General features: G+C 47.2%; 1 protein-coding gene across 2 annotated transcripts in view; it reads left to right on the top strand.

Moving 5' to 3' along the window:
- LOC121840102 (CD82 antigen-like) overlaps positions 1–25,152 on the top strand; it is a 51,493-nt gene that overhangs the window by 20,859 nt on the left and 5,482 nt on the right. For both annotated transcript variants that reach the window (XM_042301897.1, XM_042301898.1), the window contains exons 4-7: positions 18,318–18,442; positions 20,668–20,742; positions 22,004–22,102; positions 23,700–23,873. In XM_042301897.1, the coding sequence (XP_042157831.1) occupies positions 18,318–18,442; positions 20,668–20,742; positions 22,004–22,102; positions 23,700–23,873 (473 nt within the window). The remainder of the gene's footprint in view (positions 1–18,317; positions 18,443–20,667; positions 20,743–22,003; positions 22,103–23,699; positions 23,874–25,152) is intronic.

Genomic DNA, 25,152 nt, shown 5'->3' with positions numbered 1-25,152 from the left:
ACTGCCACTGCATCACATCCAAGGCCACTGACTGTTGATTGGAGACTGCTGTTTAGGCCATCTTTTAGCTGGGCTGGCGTCCACAACTGCTGATCTGGGATCAGTTCCCCTCTGTTCATAGGTTCTTATTCAGTATGATATGGGGGATATGGACTCTGGACTCTCGTACTCTGAGACATTTTTGTAAATATGGGTCTGACTGGATGTTCCAACCAAGGTCAATGTCGAGCTTATCGTTGGCCAGGAAGGGACATAACACAGAGCACAGCCCGTCCTCTTCATCATCCGAGAACGGCAACTCAGACCCACTGTTATTTATTATCCAGCTGTTCCTACAGATTACATCCTGTATACTTCCCCTGCTTCCTGGGACCGACCTTGAAGATAGCCCTTCCTTCTCCTCCATGGGAGGGGCTCCTATTCTGTCTACTCTCCTCTTCCTATCCATATTCCCTTCCTTCTCCTCCATGGGACGGGCTCCTATTCTGTCTACTCTCCTCTTCCTACCCATATCCTCTTTCTCCTCCTCCTCCTATCCATATCCCCTTTCTCCTCCTCCTCCTATCCATATCCCCTTTCTCCTCCTCCTCCTATCCATATCCCCTTTCTCCTCCTCCTCCTATCCATATCCCCTTTCTCCTCCTCCTCCTATCCATATTCCCTTTCTCCTCCTCCTATCCATATTCCCTTTCTCCTCCTCCTCCTCCTATCCATATCCCCTTTCTCCTCCTCCTCCTCCAATCCATATCCCTTTTCCTCCTCCTCCTCCTCCAATCCATATCCCCTTTCCTCCTCCTCCTCCAATCCATATCCCCTTTCTCCTCCTCCTCCTCCAATCCATATCCCTTTCTCCTCCTCCTCCTCCTCCTATCCATATTCCCTTTCTCCTCCTCTTCCTATCCATATTCCCTTTCTCCTCCTCCTCCTCCTATCCATATTCCCTTTCTCCTCCTCCTCCTCCCTATCCATATTCCCTTTCTCCTCCTCCTATCCATATCCCCTTTCTCCTCCTCCTATCCATATCCCCTTTCTCCTCCTCCTATCCATATCCCCTTTCTCCTCCTCCTATCCATATCCCCTTTCTCCTCCTCCTATCCATATTCCCTTTCTCCTCCTCCTCCTCCTATCCATATTCCCTTTCTTCTCCTCCTCCTATCCATATTCCCTTTCTCCTCCTCCTATCCATATTCCCTTTCTCCTCCTCCTATCCATATCCCCTTTCTCCTCCTCCTATCCATATCCCCGTTCTCCTCCTCCTCCTATCCATATCCCCTTTCTCCTCCTCCTCCTATCCATATCCCGTTTCTTCTCCTCCTCCTCCTCCTATCCATATTCCCTTCTCCTCCTCCTCCTCCTATCCATATCCCCTTTCTCCTCCTCCTCATCCTATCCATATCCCCTTTCTCCTCCTCCTCATCCTATCCATATCCCCTTTCTCCTCCTCATCCTATCCATATCCCCTTTCTCCTCCTCCTCCTATCCATATCCCCTTTCTCCTCCTCCTCCTATCCATATCCCTTTCTCCTCCTCCTCCTATCCATATCCCCTTTCTCCTCCTCCCTATCCATATCCCTTTCTCCTCCTCCTATCCATATCCCCTTTCTCCTCCTCCTATCCATATCCCCTTTCTCCTCCTCCTATCCATATTCCCTTTCTCCTCCTCCTATCCATATCCCTTTCTCCTCCTCCTATCCATATTCCCTTTCTCCTCCTCCTCCTATCCATATCCCCTTTCTCCTCCTCCTATCCATATCCTCTTTCTCCTCCTCCTATCCATATCCCCTTTCTCCTCCTCCTATCCATATCCCCTTTCTCCTCCTCCTATCCATATCCCCTTTCTCCTCCTCCTATCCATATCCCCTTTCTCCTCCTCCTATCCATATCCCTTTTCTCCTCCTCCTATCCATATCCTTTCTCCTCCCCTATCCATATCCCCTTTCTCCTCCTCCTATCCATATCCCCTTTCTCCTCCTCCTATCCATATCCCCTTTCTCCTCCTCCTATCCATATCCCCTTTCTCCTCCTCCTATCCATATCCCCTTTCACCTCCTATCTATATTCCCCCCTTCTCCTCCTCCTCCTCCTATCCATATTCCCTTTCTCCTCCTCCTATCCATATTCCCTTTCTCCTCCTCCTATCCATATCCCCTCCTTCTCCTCCTCCTCCTCCTATCCATATTCCCTTTCTTCTCCTCCTCCTCCTCCTATCCATATCCCCCTCCTTCTCCTCTATCCTCCTCCTCCTCCTCCTATCCATATCCCTTTTCCTCCTCCTATCCATATCCCCTTTCTCCTCCTATCCATATCCCCTTTCTCCTCCTCCTATCCATATCCCTTTCTCCTCCTCCTCCTATCCATATCCCCCTTCTCCTCCTCCTCCTATCCATATCCCCTTTCTCCTCCTCCTCCTATCCATATCCCCTTTCTCCTCCTCCTCCTATCCATATCCCCTTTCTCCTCCTCCTCCTCCTCCTATCCATATTCCCTTTCTCCTCCTCCTATCCATATCCCCTTTCTCCTCCTCCTATCCATATCCCCTTTCTCCTCCTCCTCCTATCCATATTCCCTTTCTTCTCCTCCTCCTCCTCCTATCCATATTCCCTTTCTCCTCCTCCTATCCATATCCCCTTTCTCCTCCTCCTATCCATATTCCCTTTCTCCTCCTCCTATCCATATCCCCTATTATTCCTTCCTCCTCCTCCTATCCATATTCCCTTTCTTCTCCTCCTCCTCCTCCTATCCATATCCCCTTTCTCCTCCTCCTCCTCCTATCCATATTCCCTTTCTCCTCCTCCTATCCATATCCCCTTTCTTCTCCTCCTCCTCCTCCTCCTATCCATATTCCCTTTCTCCTCCTCCTATCCATATCCCCTTTCTCCTCCTCCTATCCATATCCCCTTTCTCCTCCTCCTATCCATATCCCCTTTCTCCTCCTCCTATCCATATCCCCTTTCTTCTCTCCTCCTATCCATATCCCCTTTCTCCTCCTCCTATCCATATCCCCCTTTCTCCTCCTCCTATCCATATCCCCTTTCTCCTCCTCCTCCTATCCATATCCCCTTTCTCCTCCTCCTATCCATATCCCCTTTCTCCTCCTCCTCCTATCCATATCCCCTTTCTCCTCCTCCTCCTCCTCCTATCCATATTCCCTTTCTCCTCCTCCTATCCATATCCCCTTTCTCCTCCTCCTATCCATATCCCTTTTCCTCCTCCTCCTCCTATCCATATTCCCTTTCTCCTCCTCCTATCCATATCCCCTTTCTTCTCCTCCTCCTCCTCCTATCCATATTCCCTTTCTCTCCTCCTATCCATATCCCCTTTCTCCTCCTCCTACCCATATTCCCTTTCTCCTCCTCCTATCCATATCCCCTTTCTCCTCCTCCTCCTCCTATCCATATTCCCTTTCTTCTTTCCTCCTCCTCCTCCTATCCATATCCCCTTTCTCCTCCTCCTCCTCCTATCCATATTCCCTTTCTCCTCCTCCTATCCATATCCCCTTTCTCCTCCTCCTATCCATATCCCCTTTCTCCTCCTCCTATCCATATCCCCTTTCTCCTCCTCCTATCCATATCCCCTTTCTCCTCCTCCTATCCATATTCCCTTTCTCCTCCTCCTATCCATATTCCCTTTCTCCTCCTCCTATCCATATCCCCTTTCTCCTCCTCCTCCTCCTTTCCATATTCCCTCCTCTCCTCCTCCTCCTCCTCCTCCTATCCATATCCCTTTCTCCTCCTCCTATCCATATCCCCTTTCTCCTCCTCCTATCCATATCCCCCTTTCTCCTCCTCCTATCCATATCCCCTTTCTCCTCCTCCTATCCATATCCCCTTTCTCCTCCTCCTATCCATATCCCCTTTCTCCTCCTCCTATCCATATCCCCTTTCTCCTCCTCCTCCTATCCATATCCCCCTTTCCTCCCTCCTCCTATCCATATCCCCCTTTCTCCTCCTCCTCCTATCCATATCCCCTTTCTCCTCCTCCTCCTCCTATCCATATCCCCTTTCTCCTCCTCCTCCTATCCATATCCCCTTTCTCTCCTCCTCCTATCCATATCCCCTTTCTCCTCCTCCTCCTATCCATATCCCCTTTCTCCTCCTCCTCCTCCTCCTATCCATATTCCCTTTCTCCTCCTCCTATCCATATCCCCTTTCTCCTCCTCCTATCCATATCCCCTTTCTCTCTCCTCCTCCTATCCATATTCCCTTTCTCCTCCTCCTATCCATATCCCCTTTCTTCCCCTCCTCCTCCTCCTATCCATATTCCCTTTCTCCTCCTCCTATCCATATCCCCTTTCTTCTCCTCCTCCTCCTATCCATATCCCCTTTCTCCTCCTCCTCCTATCCATATCCCCTTTCTCTCCTCCTCCTATCCATATCCCCTTTCTCCTCCTCCTCCTATCCATATTCCCTTTCTCCTCCTATCCATATCCCCTTTCTTCTCCTCCTCCATATCCCCTTTCTTCTCCTCCTCCTCCTCCTATCCATATCCCCTTTCTCCTCCCCTCCTCCTATCCATATCCCCTTTCTCCTCCTCCTATCCATATCCCCTTTCTCCTCCTCCTATCCATATCCCTTTCTCCTCCTCCTATCCATATCCCCTTTCTCCTCCTCCTCATCCTATCCATATCCCTTTCTCCTCATCCTATCCATATCCCCTTTCTCCTCCCCCTATCCATATCCCCTTTCTCCTCCTCCTATTCATATCCCCTTTCTCCTCCTCCTATCCATATCCCCTTTCTCCTCCTCCTATCCATATCCCCTTTCTCCTCCTCCTATCCATATCCCCTTTCTCCTCCTCATCCATATCCCCTTTCTCCTCCTCCTATCCATATCCCCTTTCTCCTCCTCCTATCCATATCCCCTTTCTCCTCCTCCTCCTCCTATCCATATCCCCTTTCTACTCCTCCTATCCATATCCCCTTTCTACTCCTCCTATCCATATCCCCTTTCTCCTCCTCCTATCCATATCCCCTTTCTCCTCCTCCTATCCATATCCCCTTTCTCCTCCTCCTATCCATATCCCCTTTCTCCTCCTCCTATCCATACCCCCTTTCTCCTCCTCCTATCCATATCCCCTTTCTCCCCCTCCTATCCATATCCCCTTTCTCCTCCTCCTATCCATATCCCCTTTCTCCTCCTCCTATCCATATCCCCTTTCTCCTCCTCCTATCCATATCCCCTTTCTCCTCCTCCCTCATCCTATCCATATCCCCTTTCTCCTCATCCTATCCATATCCCCTTTCTCCTCCCCCTATCCATATCCCCTTTCTCCTCCTCCTATTCATATCCCCTTTCTCCTCCTCCTATCCATATCCCCTTTCTCCTCCTCCTATCCATATCCCCTTTCTCCTCCTCCTATCCATATCCCCTTTCTCCTCCTCCTATCCATATCCCTTTCTCCTCCTCCTATCCATATCCCTTTCTCCTCCTCCTATCCATATCCCCTTTCTCCTCCTCCTCCTCCTATCCATATCCCCTTTCTACTCCTCCTATCCATATCCCCTTTCTACTCCTCCTATCCATATCCCCTTTCTCCTCCTCCTATCCATATCCCCTTTCTCCTCCTCCTATCCATATCCCCTTTCTCCTCCTCCTATCCATATCCCCTTTCTCCTCCTCCTATCCATACCCCCTTTCTCCTCCTCCTATCCATATCCCCTTTCTCCTCCCTCCTATCCATATCCCCTTTCTCCTCCTCCTATCCATATCCCCTTTCTCCTCCTCCTATCCATATCCCCTTTCTCCTCCTCCTATCCATATCCCCTTTCTCCTCCTCCTATCCATATTCCCTTTCTCCTCCTCCTATCCATATTCCCTTTCTCCTCCTCCTATCCATATTCCCTTTCTCCTCCTCCTATCCATATTCCCTTTCTCCTCCTCCTATCCATATTCCCTTTCTCCTCCTCCTATCCATATCCCCTTTCTCCTCCTCCTCCTCCTATCCATATTCCCTTTCTTCTCCTCCTCCATATCCCCTTTCTCCTCCTCCTCCTCCTATCCATATCCCCTTTCTCCTTCTATCCATATCCCCTTTCTTCTCCTCCTCCATATCCCATTTCTTCTCCTCCTCCTCCTCCTATCCATATCCCCTTTCTCCTCCTCCTCCTCCTATCCATATCCCCTTTCTCCTCCTCCTATCCATATCCCATTTCTCCTCCTCCTATCCATATCCCCTTTCTCCTCCTCCTATCCATATCCCCTTTCTCCTCCTCCTATCCATATCCCCTTTCTCCTCCTCCTCCTATCCATATCCCCTTTCTCCTCCTCCTCCTATCCATATCCCCTTTCTCCTCCTCCTCCTATCCATATCCCCTTTCTCCTCCTCCTATCCATATCCCCTTTCTTCTCCTCCTCCATATCCCCTTTCTTCCTCCTCCTCCTATCCATATCCCCTTTCTCCTCCTCCTCCTCCTCCTATCCATATCCCCTTTCTCCTCCTCCTCCTCCGATCCATATCCCTTTCTCCTCCTCCCTCCTCCTATCCATTTTCCCTTTCTCCTCCTCCTATCCATATCCCCTTTCCCTCCTCCTATCCATATCCCCTTTCTCCTCCTCCTATCCAGATCCCCTTTCTCCTCCTCCTATCCAAATCCCCTTTCTCCTCCTCCCTATCCATATCCCCTTTCTCCTCCTCCTCCTCCTATCCATATTCCCTTTCTCCTATCCATATCCCCTTTCTTCTCCTCCTCCATATTCCCTTTCTCCTCCTCCTCCTATCCATATTCCCTTTCTACTCCTCCTATCCATATTCCCTTTCTCCTCCTCCTCCTATCCATATCCCCTTTCTCCTCCTCCTCCTCCTATCCATATTCCCTTTCTCCTCCTATCCATATCCCCTTTCTTCTCCTCCTATCCATATCCCCTTTCTCCTCCTCCTCCTCCTATCCATATCCCCTTTCTCCTCCTCCTCCTCCTATCCATATCCCCTTTCTCCTCCTCCTCTTCCTATCCATATTCCCTTTCTCCTCCTCCTATCCATATCCCCTTTCTCCCCCTCCTATCCATATCCCCTTTCTCCTCCCCTATCCATATCCCCTTTCTCCTCCTCCTATCCATATCCCCTTTCTCCTCCTCCTATCCATATCCCCTTTCTCCTCCTCCTATCCATATCCCCTTTCTCCTCCTCCTCCTATCCATATTCCCTTTCTCCTCCTATCCATATTCCCTTTCTCCTCCTATCCATATCCCCTTTCTTCTCCTCCTCCATATCCCCTTTCTTCTCCTCCTCCATATCCTTTTCTTCTCCTCCTCCTCCGCCTATCCATATCCCCTTTCTCCTCCTCCTCCTCCTATCCATATTCCCTTTCTCCTCCTCCTCCTCCTCCTATCCATATTCCCTTTCTCCTCCTCCTATCCATATTCCCTTTCTCCTCCTCCTATCCATATTCCCTTTCTCCTCCTCCTCCTATCTATATCCCCTTTCTCCTCCTCCTCCTCCTATCCATATCCCCTTTCCTCTCCTCCTCCTATCCATATCCCCTTTCCTCTCCTCCTCCATATCCCCTTTCTTCTCCTCCTCCTCCTCCTATCCATATCCCCTTTCTCCTCCTCCTCCTCCTATCCATATCCCCTTTCTCCTCCTCCTATCCATATCCCTTTCTCCTCCTCCTATCCATATTCCTTTTCTCCTCCTCCTATCCATATCCCCTTTCTCCTCCTCCTATCCATATCCCCTTTCTCCTCCTCCTATCCATATCCCCTTTCTCCTCCTCCTATCCATATCCCCTTTCTCCTCCTCCTATCCATATCCCCTTTTCCTCCTCCTATCCATATCCCCCTTCTCCTCCTCCTATCCATATCCCCCTTCTCCTCCTCCTATCCATATCCCCTTTCTCCTCCTCCTATCCATATCCCCCTTCTCCTCCTCCTATCCATATCCCCCTTCTCCTCCTCCTATCCATATCCCCTTTCTCCTCCTCCTATCCATATCCCCTTTCTCCTCCTCCTATCCATATCCCCCTTCTCCTCCTCCTATCCATATCCCCTTTCTCCTCCTCCTATCCATATCCCCTTTCTCCTCCTCCTATCCATATCCCCTTTCTCCTCCTCCTATCCATATCCCCTTTCTTCTCCTCCTCCTATCCATATCCCCTTTCTCCTCCTCCTCCTATCCATATCCCCTTTCTTCTCCTCCTCCTCCTATCCATATCCCCTTTCTCCTCCTCCTCCTATCCATATCCCCTTTCTTCTCCTCCTATCCATATCCCCTTTCTTCTCCTCCTCCTCCTATCCATATCCCCTTTCTCCTCCTTCTCCTCCTATCCATATTCCCTTTCTCCTCCTCATCCTATCCATATTCCCTTTCTCCTCCTCCTCCTCCTATCCATATCCCCTTTCTCCTCCTCCTCCTCCTATCCATATCCCCTTTCTCCTCCTCCTCCTATCCATATCCCCTTTCTCCTCCTCCTCCTCCTATCCATATCCCCTTTCTCCTCGTCCTATCCATATCCCCTTTCTCCTCGTCCTATCCATATCCCCTTTCTCCTCCTCCTATCCATATCCCCTTTCTCCTCCTCCTCCTCCTCCTCCTATCCATATTCCCTTTCTCCTCCTCTACAGAGCAGCAGGCCCACTGTAACTAACTAGCAGCAGCAGGCCCACTGTAACTAACTAGCAGCAGCAGGCCCACTAACTAACTAGCAGCAGCAGGCCCACTAACTAACTAGCAGCAGCAGGCCCACTGTAACTAACTAGCAGCAGCAGGCCCACTGTAACTAACTAGCAGCAGCAGGCCCACTGTAACTAACTAGCAGCAGCAGGCTCCTCTGACTATTATATTTTCTTTTCGACACAAAGCCTAGACTCTACATGGTGTTGAAAGCGTCTCACAGGGATGCTGGCCCATGTTGACTCTACAAGGTGTTGAAAGCGTCTCACAGGGATGCTGGCCCATGCTGACTCCAACGCTTCCAAAAGTTGGGTCAAGTTGGCTGGATGTCCTTTGGGTGGTGGAACATTCTTGATACACACGGGAAACTGTTGACTTTGGAAAAACCCAGCAGCGTTGCAGTTCTTGACACAAACCGGTGCACCTGGCACCTACTAACATACTCAGTTCAAAGGCACTTGAATCTTTTGTCTTGCCCACTCACCCTCTGAGTGGAGCACAGACACAATCCATGTCTCATTTGTCTCAATACTTAAAAGCTTCTTTACCCTGTCTCCTCCCCTTCATGTTCCCGAGTGGCGCAGTGGTCTAAGGCCCTGCATCTCAGTGCAAGAGGCATCACTACAGTCCCATTTTTAATTGTATTTATTTCATTTCACCTTTATTTAACCAGGTAGGCTAGTTGAGAACAAGTTCTCATTTACAACTTTAACCGGTGCCAAGATAAAGCAAAGCAGTGTGACACAGACAACAACTCAGAGTTACACATGGAGTAAACAATAAACAAGCCAATAACACAATAAACAAGTCAATGACACAGTAGAAAAAAGAAAGTGTATATACAGTGTGTGCAAAAGGCATGAGGAGGTCGGCAATAAATAGGCCATAGGAGTGAATAATTACAATTTAGTAGATTAACACTGGAGTGATAAATGAGCAGATGATGATGTGCAAGTAGAGGTACTGGTGTGCAAAAGAGCAGAAAATTAAATAAAATAAAAACGGTATGGGGATGAGGTAGGTAGATTGGGTGGGCTATTTACAGATGGACTATGTACAGCTGCAGCGATCCGTTAGCTGCTCAGATAGCAGATGTTTAAAGTTGGTGAGGGAGATAAGTCTCCAACTTCAGTGATTTTTGCAATTCGTTCCAGTCACTGGCAGTAGAAGACTGGAAGGAAAGGCGGCTTTAGGGATGATCAGTGAGATACACCTGCTGGAGCGCGTGCTACGGGTGGGTGTTGTTATCGTGATCAGTGAGCTGAGATAAGGCAGAGCTTTACCTAGAATAGACTTATAGAAGACCTGGAGCCAGTGGGTCTGGTGACGAATATGTAGCGAGGGCCAGCCGACTAGAGCATACAGGTCGCAGTGGTGGGTGGTATATGGGGTTTTAGTAACAAAACGGATGGCACTGTGATAAACTGCATCCAGTTTGCTGAGTAGAGTATTGGAAGCTATTTTGTAGATGACATCGCCGAAGTCGTGGATCGGTAGGATAGTCAGTTTTACTAGGGTGAGTTTGGTGGCATGAGTGAAGGAGGCTTTGTTGCGAAATAGAAAGCCGATTCTAAATCTGATTTTGGATTGGAGATGTTTAATATGAGTCTGGAAGGAGAGTTTACAGTCTAACCGACACCTAGATATTTATAGTTGTCCACATATTCTTGGTCGGAACTGTCCAGGGTGGTGATGCTAATCGGGCGGGTGCCAGCCGTTGAGAAATGCTTATTGAAATTTTAGATTATCATGGATTTATCAGTGGTGACCGTGTTACCTAGCCTCAGTGCAGTGGGCAGCTGGGAGGAGGTGCTCTTGTTCTCCATGGACTTTACAGTGTCCCAAAACGTTTTTGAGTTAGAGCTACAGGATGCAAATTTCTGCATGTAAAAGCTAGCCTTTGCTTTCCTGACTGACTGCGTGTATTGGTTCCTGACTTCCCTGAACAGTTGCATATCGCGGGGACTATTCGATGCTATTGCAGTCCGCCACAGGATGTTTTTGTGCTGGTCAAGGGCAGTCAGGTCTGGAGTGAACCAAGGGCTATATCTGTTCTTAGTTCTGCATTTTTTGAACAGGGCATGCTTATTTAAGATGGTGAGGAAATTACTTTTAAAGAATGACCAGTTATCCTCGACTGACGGGATGAGGTCAATATCCTTCCAGGATACCCGGGCCAGGTCGATTAGAAAGGCCTGCTCGCAGAAGTGTTTTAGGGAGCGTTTGACAGTGATGAGGGGTGGTCGTTTGACCGCGGACCCATAGCAGATACAGGCAATGAGGCAGTGATCGCTGAGATCCTGATTGAAAACAGCGGAGGTGTATTTGGAGGGCAAGTTGGTCAGGATAATGTCATTTAGGGTGCCCATGTTTACGGATTCAGGGTTGTACCTGGTGGGTTCCTTGATGATTTGTGTGAGATTGAGGGCATCTAGCTTAGATTGTAGGACTGCCGGGGTGTTAAGCATATCCCACTTTAGGTCACCAAACAGAACGAACTATGAAGCTAGATAGGGGGTGATCAATTCACAAATGGTGTCCAGGGCACAGCTGGGAGCGTAGGGGGTCGATAGCAGGCGGCAACAGTGAGAGACTTATTTCTGGAGTTCAAACTGTTTGGGTATAGACCTCATCAATTAATGCACCGGTACTTCAATCTAAATGACAACAACAAAAAATCAGCATCAAAATCCATCAGTTTAAACTAGATACAGTTGAAGTCGGAAGTTTACATACACCTTAGCCAAATACATTTAAGCTACGTTTTTAAAAATTCCTGACATTTAATCCTAGTAAATATTCCCTGCCTTAGGTCAGTTAGGATCACCACTTCATTTTAAGAATGTGAAATGTCAGAATAATAGTAGAGATTTATTTCAGCTTGTATTTCTTTCATCACATTCCCAGTGGGTCAGAAGTTTACATACACTCAATTAGTATTTGGTAGCATTGCCTTTCAATTGTTTAACTTGGGTCAAACGTGCACCAGTCCCTCCTGCAGCAAAGCACCCCCACAACATGATGCTGCCACCCCCACGCTTCACGGTTGGGATGGTGTTCTTCGGCTTGCAAGCATCCCCCTTTTTCCTCCAAACATAACGATGGTCATTACGGCCAAACAGTTCTATTTTTGTTTCATTTACTGCGTTTCTTTTTTGAGAGGTATGATGGCTGTGTGGTCCCATGGTGTTTATACTTGCGTACAATTGTTTGTACAGATGAACGTGGTACCTTCAGGCGTTTGGAAATTGCTCCCAAGGATGAACCAGACTTGTGGAGGTCTACAATTTTTTTTCTGAGGTCTGGGCTGATTTCTTTTGATTTTCCCATAATGTCAAGCAAAGAGGCACTGAGTTTGAAGGTAGGCCTTGAAATACATCCACAGGTACCCCTCCAATTGACTCAAATGATGTCAATTAGCCTATCAAAAGCTTCTAAAGCCATGACATCGTTTTCTGGAACTTTCCAAGCTATTTAAAGGCACAGACAACTTAGTGTATGTAAACCTCTGACCCAATAGAATTGTGAAATAATCTGTCTGTAAACAAGTGTTGAAAAAATTACTCGTCATCCACAAAGTAGATGTCCTAACCGACTTGCCACATCTATAGTTTGTTAACAAGAAATTTGTGGAGTGGTTGAAAAACAACTTTTAATGACTCCAACCTGAGTGTAAACTTCCGACTTCAACTGTATATATTTTTTTTACACCTAAATTTCCAAATCAATTATATATGTCAGCTTAGCACCCCCCGTCCCCCAATGTCTTAGACTCTAAAGAATTAAACACTTCCCCAAAACATGTGTAAAGAACTTAAATTGTGCCTTCCTGTATTATACTAAACATTTTACTATTTTCTGAGCCGTTTACTTTGTTTCTATTCTTATATTTTATTATTATATTTTTTATTTCTTATTGTTTTTGATTTGTCCTGAAGGAACGTGCAAGTAAGCATTTCATTGGACGGTGTTTAACATGTTCCTGGCACGTAGGACTAATAAAACTTAGAGATTGAATCTCTCTCCTCGGGTCCCTCTCAGAAGGTATTGGCCAAATGACTGAAAACAGGATCACTGTAACGGTTCGCTTCTTCCTCTAAAGAAGAGGTGGTAGTAGGGATCGGACCAAGACGCAGCGTAGTTATCATTCATGGTTCTTTTAATAACACAAACTATACATGAAATAGACTACAAAACAAGAAACATGAAAACCCGAAACAGTCCCGTGTGGTACAGACACTGACACAGGAGACAACCACCCACAAAACCCAACACAAAACAGGGAGACAATGACTAACACCTGCCTCTGATTGAGAACCATAATCAGGCCAAACATAGAAATAGACAAACTAGACACACAACAGAATGACCACCCAGCTCACGTCCTGACCAACACTAAAACAAGGGAAAACACACAAGAACGATGGTCAGAACGTGACAATCACTGTGTGTATACAATTTCCATTTTCTATAGGTTATATTAATAGAGTGGTGTGCAGCTGTTCCACCATGTTAGGGGTCTTGAGAATGTTTCTATTGGAGGAGAGATGGTGTGCAGCTGTTCCACCATGTTAGGGGTCTTGGGAATGTTTCTATTGGAGGAGAGATGGTGTGCAGCTGTTCCACCATGTTAGGGGTCTTGGGAATGTTTCTGTAGTATTTTCCCGTTTTACTGGATGGAGACAGAGGGAGAGAGGCGGGAAAGTTAGGAGGAGAGATGGTGTGCGGTGTGGGTTGGATTCTAACCCAATCCAACATCAGCATGTAGGCAGCTACTTTAACCCACTAGACCACCTCGTCTCAGCCCACACTGAATGCTCTCTCTATAATATCAGAGACACGCTGTTAGCAGTTCACCATAGTGACAAGAAACACAAGAGTTCATCATCGGAGCGGCTCGTCAAAGCACAGCTTGGTGTGTATATTTTAATAGAAGACCTTGGCCTTGGTTAGGGAGCTCTATTACAGATTAATGCCAAAACACAGTGTGAAGATAGGCTGTGATAAGAAGTGTAGGTCGTAGAAAGATCACAATAAGTTGGAAACGCGACGTACTAGATCCATACTACAGGTTGAATTTGGGTTCAATGTCAAATTGCTGCATAATCAGTTTAGCTTATCAGGTTTTTGTTTTTTTCTTCAGTTTACACTTAGTCTACACAGTTTACACTTAGCCTAAACAACATCTTAGTGAGGTAAACACGTGATATATTATATCCATCTTACAGGTTGAATTTTAGTTCGATGTCAAGTCAGTGTGTTTAATTTGAAGCTTTCATTTTGTTTCTCTGTATACAGACTAAATACATGGAAATGTTTATGCAGCTAATCCTGCTATGCCGAAAAACTCCCCCTGAGGGTGTGAACTGCTGTCTTAAAGGGCACTAGAACTCACTGAAACCTGCTTGTTTCCACGGAAACGTCTATTTAAAGAGACGGTTTAGAAACATAGCGAATAGGGTGCCATTTGGGACGAAGCTCTGAACTGTCTCTTTAAATGGACGTTTCCGTGGAAACCACCAGAGGAACTTTTTCTCAAGTTCCAATGGAAGGAGACTTGCATGGAAACATGCCACGGTACAAGACAGAGCAGAACACATGCTGACTACATAAACCACTAGAGATTCCACACAGATGAGTGTGCATCTGCTTCTGAAGCTCTGCAACACAGATGTGCACTCTGAGAATAGTTAACTAATCTAAATGCTTTGAAAACGTCCTCCTTTTTAGAATTTAACGAGCTGTGAAAGGAAGTCTGCGTCCTTACAAGTTTCAGTGTTTTGTTTGCTACGTTTTCTGTCACCAACAACCTTTGTCAAACCTTTGTGATCTCTGTCGGTCCACTGCAGCTCTTACTTCACATGCTTTGAGGCCTACAGTACAGTTCACAAGTGTTCCGAACAAGTGTTCCGAACAAGTGTTCCGAACAAGTGTTCCGAACAAGTGTTCCGAACAAGTGTTCCGAACAAGTGTTCCGAACAAGTGTTCCGAACAAGTGTTCCGAACAAGTGTTCCGAACAAGTGTTCCGAACAAGTGTTCCGAACAAGTGTTCCGAACAAGTGTTCCGAACAAGTGTTCCGAACAAGTGTTCCTCTCTCGCCACCGTGGGTCTGTGTTTTGTGGTGAGAGGCTGCTGTCGGCTGATGCCTAGCGCTGTAGGACACGTGTAGCTTACATCTATGTTCTCTGTGTGACATTTCTTTCACACAAACCCTGTAGCTAGCCTTTCTGTAACTAGCCTTTCTGTAACTAGCCTTTCTGTAACTAGCCTTTCTGTAGCTGGCCTTTCTGTAACTGGCCTTTCTGTAACTAGCCTTTCTGTAGCTAGCCTTTCTGTAGCTAGCCTTTCTGTAGCTAGCCTTTCTGTTGCTAGCCTTTCTGTAACTAGCCTTTCTGTAACTGGCCTTTCTGTAACTGGCCTTTCTGTAACTGGCCTTTCTGTAGCTAGCCTTTCTGTAGCTAGCCTTTCTGTTGCTAGCCTTTCTGTTGCTAGCCTTTCTGTAGCTGGCCTTTCTGTAGCTGGCCTTTCTGTAGCTAGCCTTTCTGTTGCTAGCCTTTCTGTAGCTAGCCTTTCATGTGTACACATTATGATTTGTCAACCCCGATACCGATTATTGGAGGACCAAGAAAAGCCGATACCGATTAATCGGACGGTTTTTATGTATATATTTGTAATAATGACAATTACAACAATACTGAATGAACACTTTTATATTAACTTAATATAATACGTAAATAAAATCAATTTAGTCTCAAATCAATAATGAAACATGTTCAATTTGGTTTAAATAATGCAAAAACAAAGAGTTGGTGAAGAAAGTAAAAGTGCAATATGTGCCATGTAAATAAGCTAACGTTTAAGTTCCTTGCTCAGAACATGAGAACATATGAAAGCTGGTGGTTCCTTTTAACATGAGTCTTCAATATTCCCAGGTAAGAAGTTTTAGGTTGTAGTTATTATAGGACTATTTCTCTCTCTACCATTTGTATTTCATTAACCTTTGACTATTGGATGTTCTTATAGGCACTTTAGTATTGCAGGCCTAATCTCGGGAGTTGATAGGCTTGAAGTCAATGCTTGAAGCACAGCGAAGAGCTGCTGGCAAACGCAGTAAAGTGCTGTTTGAATGAATGCTTACGAGCCTGCTGCTGCCTACCACAGCTCAACTTTCCTAACTTTCCTTACTGCGATACAAAAATCAATCAAATGTATTTATAAAGCCCTTCTTACATCAGATGATATCTCAAAGTGCTGTACAGAAACCCAGCCTAAAACCCCAAACAGCAAGCAATGCAGGTGTAGAAGCACAGTGGCTAGGAAAAACTCCCTAGAAAGGCCAAAACCTAGGAAGAAACCTAGAGAGGAACCAGGCTCTGAGGGGTGGCCAGTCCTCTTCTGGCTGTGCCGGATGGAGATTATAACAGAACAGACCTATATAGAACCAGGTCATCTAGGTTATATGTGTGGGTATAGAACCAGGTCATCTAGGTTATATGTGTATGTATATAGACCTATATAGAACCAGGCAAAGAGTGGCTACTTTGAAGAATCTCAAACATAAAATATATTTTCATTTGTTTAACACTTTTTTTGGGGGGGGTTACTACATAATTCCATATGTGTTATTTCATAGTTGTGATGTCTTCATTATTATTCTACAATGTAGAAAATAGTTTTAAAAACAACAACAAAACCTTGAATGACTAGGTGTGTCCTAATCTTTTGACAGGTACAGTACATACTCTCAACATTAATTTGGTTTTATTACATTGCCATACTGTGTGTGGTTTCACTGCGATTGTTCAGCGTCCCTTGTTGTAATCTATACGAGCCTGGTTTATGAGATGGCAAGAATATTGTAGTTGAATGTCTTTAGGTTGATCGTTATGCACTGTGAATCAATGCTTTGAAGTGGTTACGTTAGGTCTGTGGGACAATGTGTCTGGCTGTGTTTTGTCTGTGGGGCAATGTGTCTGGCTGTGTTTTGTCTGTGGGGCAATGTGTCTGGCTGTGTTTTGTCTGTGGGGCAATGTGTCTGGCTGTGTTTTGTCTGGTGGGCAATGTGTCTGGCTGTGTTTTGTCTGTGGGGCAATGTGTCTGGAGGTGTTTTGTCTGTGGGGCAATGTGTCTGGTGGTGTTTTGTCTGGTGGGCAATGTGTCTGGCTGTGTTTTGTCTGTGGGGCAATGTGTCTGGCTGTGTTTTGTCTGTGGGGCAATGTGTCTGGCTGTGTTTTGTCTGTGGGGCAATGTGTCTGGCTGTGTTTTGTCTGGTGGGCAATGTGTCTGGCTGTGTTTTGTCTGTGGGGCAATGTGTCTGGAGGTGTTTTGTCTGTGGGGCAATGTGTCTGGTGGTGTTTTGTCTGTGGGACAATGTGTCTGGTGGTGTTTTGTCTGTGGGGCAATGTGTCTGGCTGATTTGACACCATTAGGATTCTTTATTATAAGTATTATTCATGAGTCAGGGTTAGGTAAGGTAAGGGTTATTATATTATAGCTGGCCTCTCTGGTTCTCCTGACCTCAGACCCCGAGTGAGTTGGAGCCGTGTCCCAGCCCCAGAGCTCTGTGCCAGGCTTCATTCCAGACAGAGAAACGGCACATCTCTGGTTCTCCTGACCTCAGACCCAGAGTGAGTTGGAGCCATGTCCCAGCCCCAGAGCTCTGTGCCAGGCTTCATTCCAGACCGAGAAACGGCCTCTCTGGAGCTTACCCTCAGCCAAGGGAATCTATCCATCTTACCCCCCCCCCCATCTCCTCTCCATTCCTCTGCTCCAGCCTTGCTCTCTCTGATGGGCTGTTATAACTCTGGTAGAGAACATTGCTTGAATTTCTTTTTTTGGGGGGGGCTTGCTCGGCTTGCTCCATTGCGGATCTCATTGCTTGACTCGACTTGTTACTACTACTACTACTACATTAACGGATTACATGGTACCTGACCTGCCACATGTATATTTGTACATGTGTATATTTCACTGCATAGGGTTGACCAGGTCATTTAAACGGGCTAGAATGAGTCACTCGTAAGATATCGGGAAACCATTCTGTATAGTTTAGGATGATGCTGTAGCCTGGTTTCAGTGAGTGATGCTGTAGCCTGGTTTCAGTGAGTGATGTTGTAGCCTGGTTTCAGTGAGTGATGTTGTAGCCTGGTTTCAGTGAGTGATGTTGTAGCCTGGTTTCAGTGAGTGATGTTGTAGCCTGGTTTCAGTGAGTGATGTTGTAGCCTGGTTTCAGTGAGTGATGTTGTAGCCTGGTTTCAGTGAGTGATGTTGTAGCCTGGTTTCAGTGAGTGATGTTGTAGCCTGGTTTCAGTGAGTGATGTTGTAGCCTGGTTTCAGTGAGTGATGTTGTAGCCTGGTTTCAGTGAGTGATGTTGTAGCCTGGTTTCAGTGAGTGATGTTGTAGCCTGGTTTCAGTGAGTGATGTTGTAGCCTGGTTTCAGTGAGTGATGTTGTAGCCTGGTTTCAGTGAGTGATGTTGTAGCCTGGTTTCAGTGAAAGTGGTGTTGTAGCCTGGTTTCATGGTTATGGGTGGTGTTGTAGCCTGGTTTCAGTGAGTGATGTTGTAGCCTGGTTTCAGTGAGTGATGTTGTAGCCTGGTTTCAGTGAGTGATGTTGTAGCCTGGTTTCAGTGAGTGATGTTGTAGCCTGGTTTCAGTGAGTGATGTTGTAGGGTGAATGTTAACCTGTTTATGTACATCTTCTCTACAGAGGAGTCCTCCACCACTCTGAAAGTGGCGTCCTATATTCTGATCACTGTGGGTTCTCTCTCCATGGTTATGGGCTTCCTGGGCTGTATAGGAGCCATCTACGAGATACGCTGCCTGCTGGGCCTGGTGAGTAAACACACATCCACACTGCTAAAACACTCAACCTAAAGCTCCCTCCCCCCACCTACCCCCTCCCCACAACCCCCTGCTGTCAAAGAGGCTTGTTCCTGCACCACAACGCTGTGAAGGTTGAGCAGGATGTAGAGTCTGTTTTGATGTTATGTCACGAGGCTCTAAGTTGCTGCAGTAATTCTCTCTGATTTGTAGCTAAGATATTCCACATTCAACTGGTGTTGAAAAGGACCCGGCTAGGTTCTTCCTCAGCGTTAGAACTAGACTACAGGCTCATGCTGCTGTTTGGTCCAATGAGGTTGGATTCTTAGTATAACACCATCTTCCTGTTTGACTACGTATGTCGTCAACAACAGCCGTGTGGATTATTAATGTGAGGGGGTTAAAATAGAGAGGGGTGGGGGAGGTTAAAATGAGAGAGGGTGGGGAGGTTAAAATAGAGAGGAGGGTGAGGAGGTTAAAATAGAGGGGAGGTTAAATGGGGAGGTTAAAATAGAGAGGGGTGGGGAGGTTAAAATAGAGAGGGGTGAGGGGGTTAAAATAGAGGGGTGGGGAGGTTAAAATAGAGAGAGGGGTGAGGGGTGGGGGTTAAAATAGAGAGGGGTGAGGGGTTAAAATAGAGAGGGGTGAGGGGGTTAAAATAGAGAGGGGTGAGGGGTTAAAAAAATGAGGAGAGAGAGGGGTGAGGGGGTTAAAATAGGTTTGGGGTGAGGGGGTTAAAATAGAGAGGGTTGAGGGTGGGGGTTAAAATAGAGAGGGGTGAGGAGGTTAAATAGAGAGGGGTGAGGAGGTTCCATAGAGAGGGGTGAGGAGGTTAAAAACATGGTGAGGGGTGGGGTTAAATAGAGAGGGGTGAGGAGGTTACATAGAGAGGGGTGAGGAGGTTAAAATAGAGGGGTGAGGAGGTTAACATGGTGGTGGGGTTACATGAGAGAGGGGTGAGGGGGTGAGGAGGTTACATAGAGAGAGGGGTGAGGAGGTTACATAGAGAGGGGTGAGGAGGTTACATAGAGAGGGGTGAGGAGGTTACATAGAGAGGGGTGAGGAGATTAAATAGAGTGAGGAGGGGGTGAGGAGGTTAAAATAGAGAGGGGTGAGGAGGTTAAATAGAGAGGGGTGAGGAGGTTAAAATAGAGAGGGGTGAGGAGGTTAAAATAGAGTGGGGTGAGGAGGTTAAAATAGAGAGGGGTGAGGAGGTTAAATAGAGAGGGGTGAGGAGGTTAAAATAGAGAGGGGTGAGGAGGTTAAAATAGAGAGGGGTGGGGTGAGGAGGTTAAAATAGAGGGGTGAGGAGGTTAAAATAGAGAGGGGTGAGGAGGTTAAAAAATAGAGAGGGGTGAGGAGGTTAAAATAGAGGGGTGAGGAGGTTAAAATAGAGGGGTGAGGAGGTTAAAATAGAGGGGTGAGGAGGTTAAAATAGAGGGGTGAGGAGGTTAAAATGAGGAGTTAAAATAGAGGGTGAGGAGGTTAAAATAGAGAGGGGTGAGGAGGTTAAAATAGAGAGGGGTGAGGAGGTTAAAATGAGGAGAGGGGTGAGGAGGTTAAAATAGAGAGGGGTGAGGAGGTTAAAATAGAGGGGTGAGGAGGTTAAAATAGAGAGGGGTGAGGAGGTTAAAATAGAGGGGTGAGGAGGGAGGTTAAAATAGAGAGGGGTGAGGAGGTTAAAATAGAGAGGGGTGAGGAGGTTAAAATAGAGGGGTGAGGAGGTTAAAAGGTTACAGAGAGGGGTGAGGAGGTTAAAATAGAGAGGGGTGAGGAGGTTACATAGAGAGGGGTGAGGAGGTTACATAGAGGGGGTGAGGAGGTTTACATAGAGAGGGGTGAGGAGGTTACATAGAGAGGGGTGAGGAGGTTACATAGAGAGGGGTGAGGGGTTAAATAGAGAGGGGTGAGGGGTTAAATAGAGAGGGGTGAGGAGGTTAAATAGAGGTTAAATAGGGGTGAGGAGGTTAAATAGAGGGGTGAGAGGGGGGGTTACATAGAGAGGGGTGAGGGGGTTACATAGAGAGGGGTGAGGGGGTTACATAGAGAGGGGTGAGGAGAATACTCTAAAACCTGAACACAGAATACTCTACCAAAACCTAAACACAGAATTAGTTGAATCAGAGAAGTTCAATGTTCTTTAGTCTGATATCCTCTGTAGAACCTTTTGTTGGCTGTGTTCATGCTAACTAACCTCTAAACTGCACTTTCCCATTGTGCTGTCTGTCCGTCCCCAGTACTTCACCTGCCTCCTGCTCATCCTCATCGCCCAGGTTACGGCTGGCGTGCTCATCTACTTCCAGAGAGACAGAGTGAGTTCTACCTCCTTCTCTCCTCTCCCCCCTCTCTACTTCATCTACATTCCTTCCAGAGAGACAGAGTGAGTTCTACCTCCTCCCCCCCTCTATTTCATATACATTCCTTCCAGAGAGACAGAGTGAGTTCTACCTCCTTCTCTGAGGAGGTTAAATAGAGAGGGGTGAGGAGGTTCTCCCCCTCTCTACTTCATCTACATTCCTTCCAGAGAGACAGAGTGAGTTCTACCTCCTCCCCCTCTATTTCATATACATTCCTTCCAGAGAGACAGAGTGAGTTCTAAAACCTGAACCAGAATACCCCCCCTATTTCATCACATTCCTTCCAGAGAGACAGATGTTCTTGAGTTCTACCTAGAACCTTCTCCCCCTCTATTTCATCTACATTCCTTCCAGAGAGACAGAGTGAGTTCTACCTCCTCCCCCTCTATTTCATATACATTCCTTCCAGAGAGACAGAGTGAGTTCTACCTCCTTCTCTCCTCTCCCCCTCTCTACTTCATCTACATTCCTTCCAGAGAGACAGAGTGAGTTCTACCTCCTCCCCCTCTATTTCATATACATTCCTTCCAGAGAGACAGAGTGAGTTCTACCTCCTTCTCCTCTCCCCCCTCTATTTCATCTACATTCCTTCCAGAGAGACAGTGAGTTCTACCTCCCCCTCTATTTCCCATTCTTATTTCATCTACATTACATTGCTTCCAGAGAGACAGAGTGAGTTCTATCTCCTCCGCCTCCCTTCTCCTCCCTCCTCCTCCTCCGCCTCCTCCCTCCTCCTCCTTCTCCCATTTCCGTTCTTTCCTATCCACTCTCTCCCTTCTCTCCTTTTTGTCCCACACTCTCCTCTGCCTGCCCCCACCCTCCCCACTCTCCCTCACCCCCCTTTCTTGGCCTCTCACCACAGCTGGGACATACCCACCCTTCCCTTCCTAGACAGCTGTCTGACTGAGACCTGCTGGGAATCCCCATGCCCTGTGATGGAACCATAGAAAAGTAGTCAGTCAGCCAGTCAGCCAGCCAGCCAGCCTGTCAGTCAGCCAGTCAGCCAGTCAGTCAGCCAGTCAGCCAGTCAGTCAGCCAGCCAGCCAGTCAGCCAGCCTGTCAGCCAGCCAGTCAGCTAGCCAGCCTGTCAGCCAGCCAGCCAGCCTGTCAGCCAGCCAGCCAGCCAGCTAGTCCGCCAGCCAGCCAGCCTGTCAGAAGTGTTTTCCAGTAGCGCTGGCGATTCGGCTACACTCATTCTTCCCTGTCTCTTCCCCAGCTGCAACAGGAGATGTCCACCATCGTCAAGGGGATGCTGGTCAACTACACTGGTCAGAACAGGACCACAGAACATTCCTGGGACTATGTGCAGAGGACGGTAAGTAGCTGAACCTGCCTTAGTTTCGGCTTGAGCAAGGTTTATATTTTTAGTTCAGTAATATCACTGTGCTTTTAACTGTCTAAAAACACAAGCAGTCTCATAGCGTTGTTTATTTTTTTATTTTTTTATTTTTTGTTGTTGATTTTGACCCCTATTTCATGGTATCCAATTGTTAGTAGCTACTATCTTGTCTCATCGCTACAACTCCCATACGGGCTCGGGAGAGACGAAGGTCGAAAGCCATGCGTCCTCCGAAACACAAGCCGCACTTCTTAACACAGCGCTCATCCAACCCGGAAGCCAGCCGCACCAATGTGTCGGAGGAAACACCGTGCACCTGGCGACCTGGTTAGCGCGCACTGTGCCCGGCCCGCCACAGGAGTCGCTAGTGCGCGATGAGACAAGGATATCCCTACCGGCCCACCCCTCCCTAACACGGACGACGCTAGGCCAATTGTGTGTCGCCCCATGGACCTCCCGGTCGCGGCCGGCTGCGACAGAGCCTGGGCGCGAACCCAGAGTCTCTGGTGGCACAGCTCTAGCTAGCAGTGCCCTCATAGCGCTGTTTGTCCCACGGTTTCCATTGGAACTTCCCTTGATTATTTGTTGTTCTTCTGGCTCCCCTGCCAAGCCTCAACACGGTCTATTTCAGCAAACAATTAGTCTGTTTCATATGAATCATGCTTTCTCTCCCTCTTTCTCTTTCTCACTCTCTTTCTCTCTCTCCCTCTTTCTCTCCCTCTTTCTCTCCCTCTTTCTCCCTCTTTCTCCCTCTTTCTCTCTCTTTCTCTCCCTCTTTCTCCCTCTTTCTCTCCCTCTTTCTCTCCCTCTTTCTCTCTCTTTCTCTCTCTCTTTCTCTCCCTCTTTCTCTCCCTCTTTCTCTCCCTCTTTCTCTCTCTTTCTCTCCCTCTTTCTTTCTCTTTCTCTCCCTCTTTCTCTTTCTCTTTCTCTTTCTCTTTCTCTTTCTCTCCCTCTCTTTCTCTCCCTCTCCCTCTCCCTCCTCTTTCTCTCCCTCTCTTTCTCTCCTTCTCCCTCTCTCTTTCTCTCCCTCTCCCTGTTTCTCTTTCTCTCCCTGTTTCTCTTTCTCTTTGTCTCCCTCTTTCTCTTTCTCTCCCTCTCCCTGTTTCTCTTTCTCTCCCTGTTTCTCTTTCTCTTTCTCTCCCTCTTTCTCTTTCTCTCCCTCTTTCTCTTTCTCTCCCTCTTTCTCTTTCTCTCCCTCTTTCTCTCTCTTTCTCTCTCTCCCTCTTTCTCTCTCTTTCTCTCCCTCTTTCTCTCTCTTTCTCTCCCTCTTTCTCTCTTTCTCTCCCTCTTTATCTTCCTCTCCCTCCTCTTTCTCTCCTTCTTTCTCTCTCTTTCTCTCCCTCTCCCTCTTTCTCTCTCTTTATCTTCCTCTCCCTCCTTTCTCCCTCTTTATCTTCCTCTCCCTCCTCTTTCTCTCCCTCTTTCTCTCTTTCTCTCCCTCCTCTTTCTCTCCCTCTTTATCTTCCTCTCCCTCCTCTTTCTCTCCCTCTTTATCTTCCTCTCCCTCCTCTTTCTCTCTCTCCCTCTTTCTCTCCTTCTTTCTCTTGTTCTTTCTTTCTGCCAATTCCTCCAGATGAAGTGTTGTGGCTGGGTGTCTCCAGGTAACTGGTTGGAGAACGTGTGGATCAAGAACAGTTCTGTCTCGTTGTACCCCTGCTCCTGTCGGAATGAAACCCTGCCTGGGACAGACATGAATGAGACTGGGCTCTGTGAACACTTGTCTGCTGACCGGCCAGTATACCAAACGGTATGTGGGAGGGAGGGAGGGAGGGAGGGAGGGAGGGAGGAGGGAGGGAGGGAGGGAGGGAGTCTGAGCTCTACTGATCCACCTATTTATGAAATGGTACAAAGAGGGGAGAGGGGAGAGAAAGGGAGGGACAGACATTAAGGAGACTAGGCTATGTGTCTGCAGACCTGCCAGTCTATGAAATTGTATGAGGGAGGGAGGGAGGGAGGGAGGGAAAAGGGAGGGAGGGTTGGAGGGAGGGAGGGAGAAAAAAAGAGAGTTGGAGAGAGAGATAGAGGGGGAGAGAGAGAGAGGGGGAGAGAGAGATAGAGGGGGAGAGAGATATGTTAAGGAGACTGGGCTGTGTGAACACCTCTCCACCGACATGCCTGTAAACTAAACCGAGGACAGTAAGTGTCATTTGGGTTATAAATGGGCAGGGCGGTGGACAGCTGTATTGGGTTTAGAACCAGAGCTATCTCAGTGGGCAAAAGGTGTCACATGACATCTTAATGATGTCATTTTCTGGTTGTAATGACTTGTTGCTGCCTATCTTGGCCAGGACGCTCTTGAAAAAGAGATTTTAAATCTCAATGAGCCTTTCCTGGTTAAATAATAATAACAGCACCAGTTCAGGGTTACAACAGCACCAGTTCAGGGTTACACCAGTTCAGGGTTACAACTGCACCAGTTCAGGGTTACAACTGCACCAGTTCAGGGTTACACCAGTTCAGGGTTACAACTGCACCAGTTCAGGGTTACAACTGCACCAGTTCAGGGTTACAACTGCACCAGTTCAGGGTTACAACAGCACCAGTTCAGGGTTACAACAGCACCAGTTCAGGGTTACAACAGCACCAGTTCAGGGTTACAACTGCACCAGTTCAGGGTTACAACTGCACCAGTTCAGGGTTACAACTGCACCAGTTCAGGGTTATAACAGCACCAGTTCAGTGTTATAACAGTTCAGGGTTATAACAGCACCAGTTCAGGGTTATAACAGTTCAGGGTTATAACAGCACCAGTTCAGGGTTATAACAGCACCAGTTCAGGGTTATAACAGCACCAGTTCAGGGTTATAACAGCACCAGTTCAGGGTTATAACAGTTCAGGGTTATAACAGTTCAGGGTTATAACAGCACCAGTTCAGGGTTATAACAGTTCAGGGTTATAACAGCACCAGTTCAGGGTTACTACAGTACTGAATCCCTCTGCAGTGCTACTGTATGTTGCCAGCTGCTCCCTGTCTCCCGACTGCAGACCCTGTGTTTGTATTGAGTAAAAACCTTAATTCACACAG

This window comes from Oncorhynchus tshawytscha, linkage group LG19, assembly GCF_018296145.1.
Source record: "Oncorhynchus tshawytscha isolate Ot180627B linkage group LG19, Otsh_v2.0, whole genome shotgun sequence".
In the NCBI taxonomy this organism is placed as follows: Eukaryota; Metazoa; Chordata; class Actinopteri; order Salmoniformes; family Salmonidae; genus Oncorhynchus; species Oncorhynchus tshawytscha.
The sequence above is the reverse complement of the archived record's forward strand: the minus strand, read 5'-3'. Positions and strand labels throughout refer to the sequence as shown.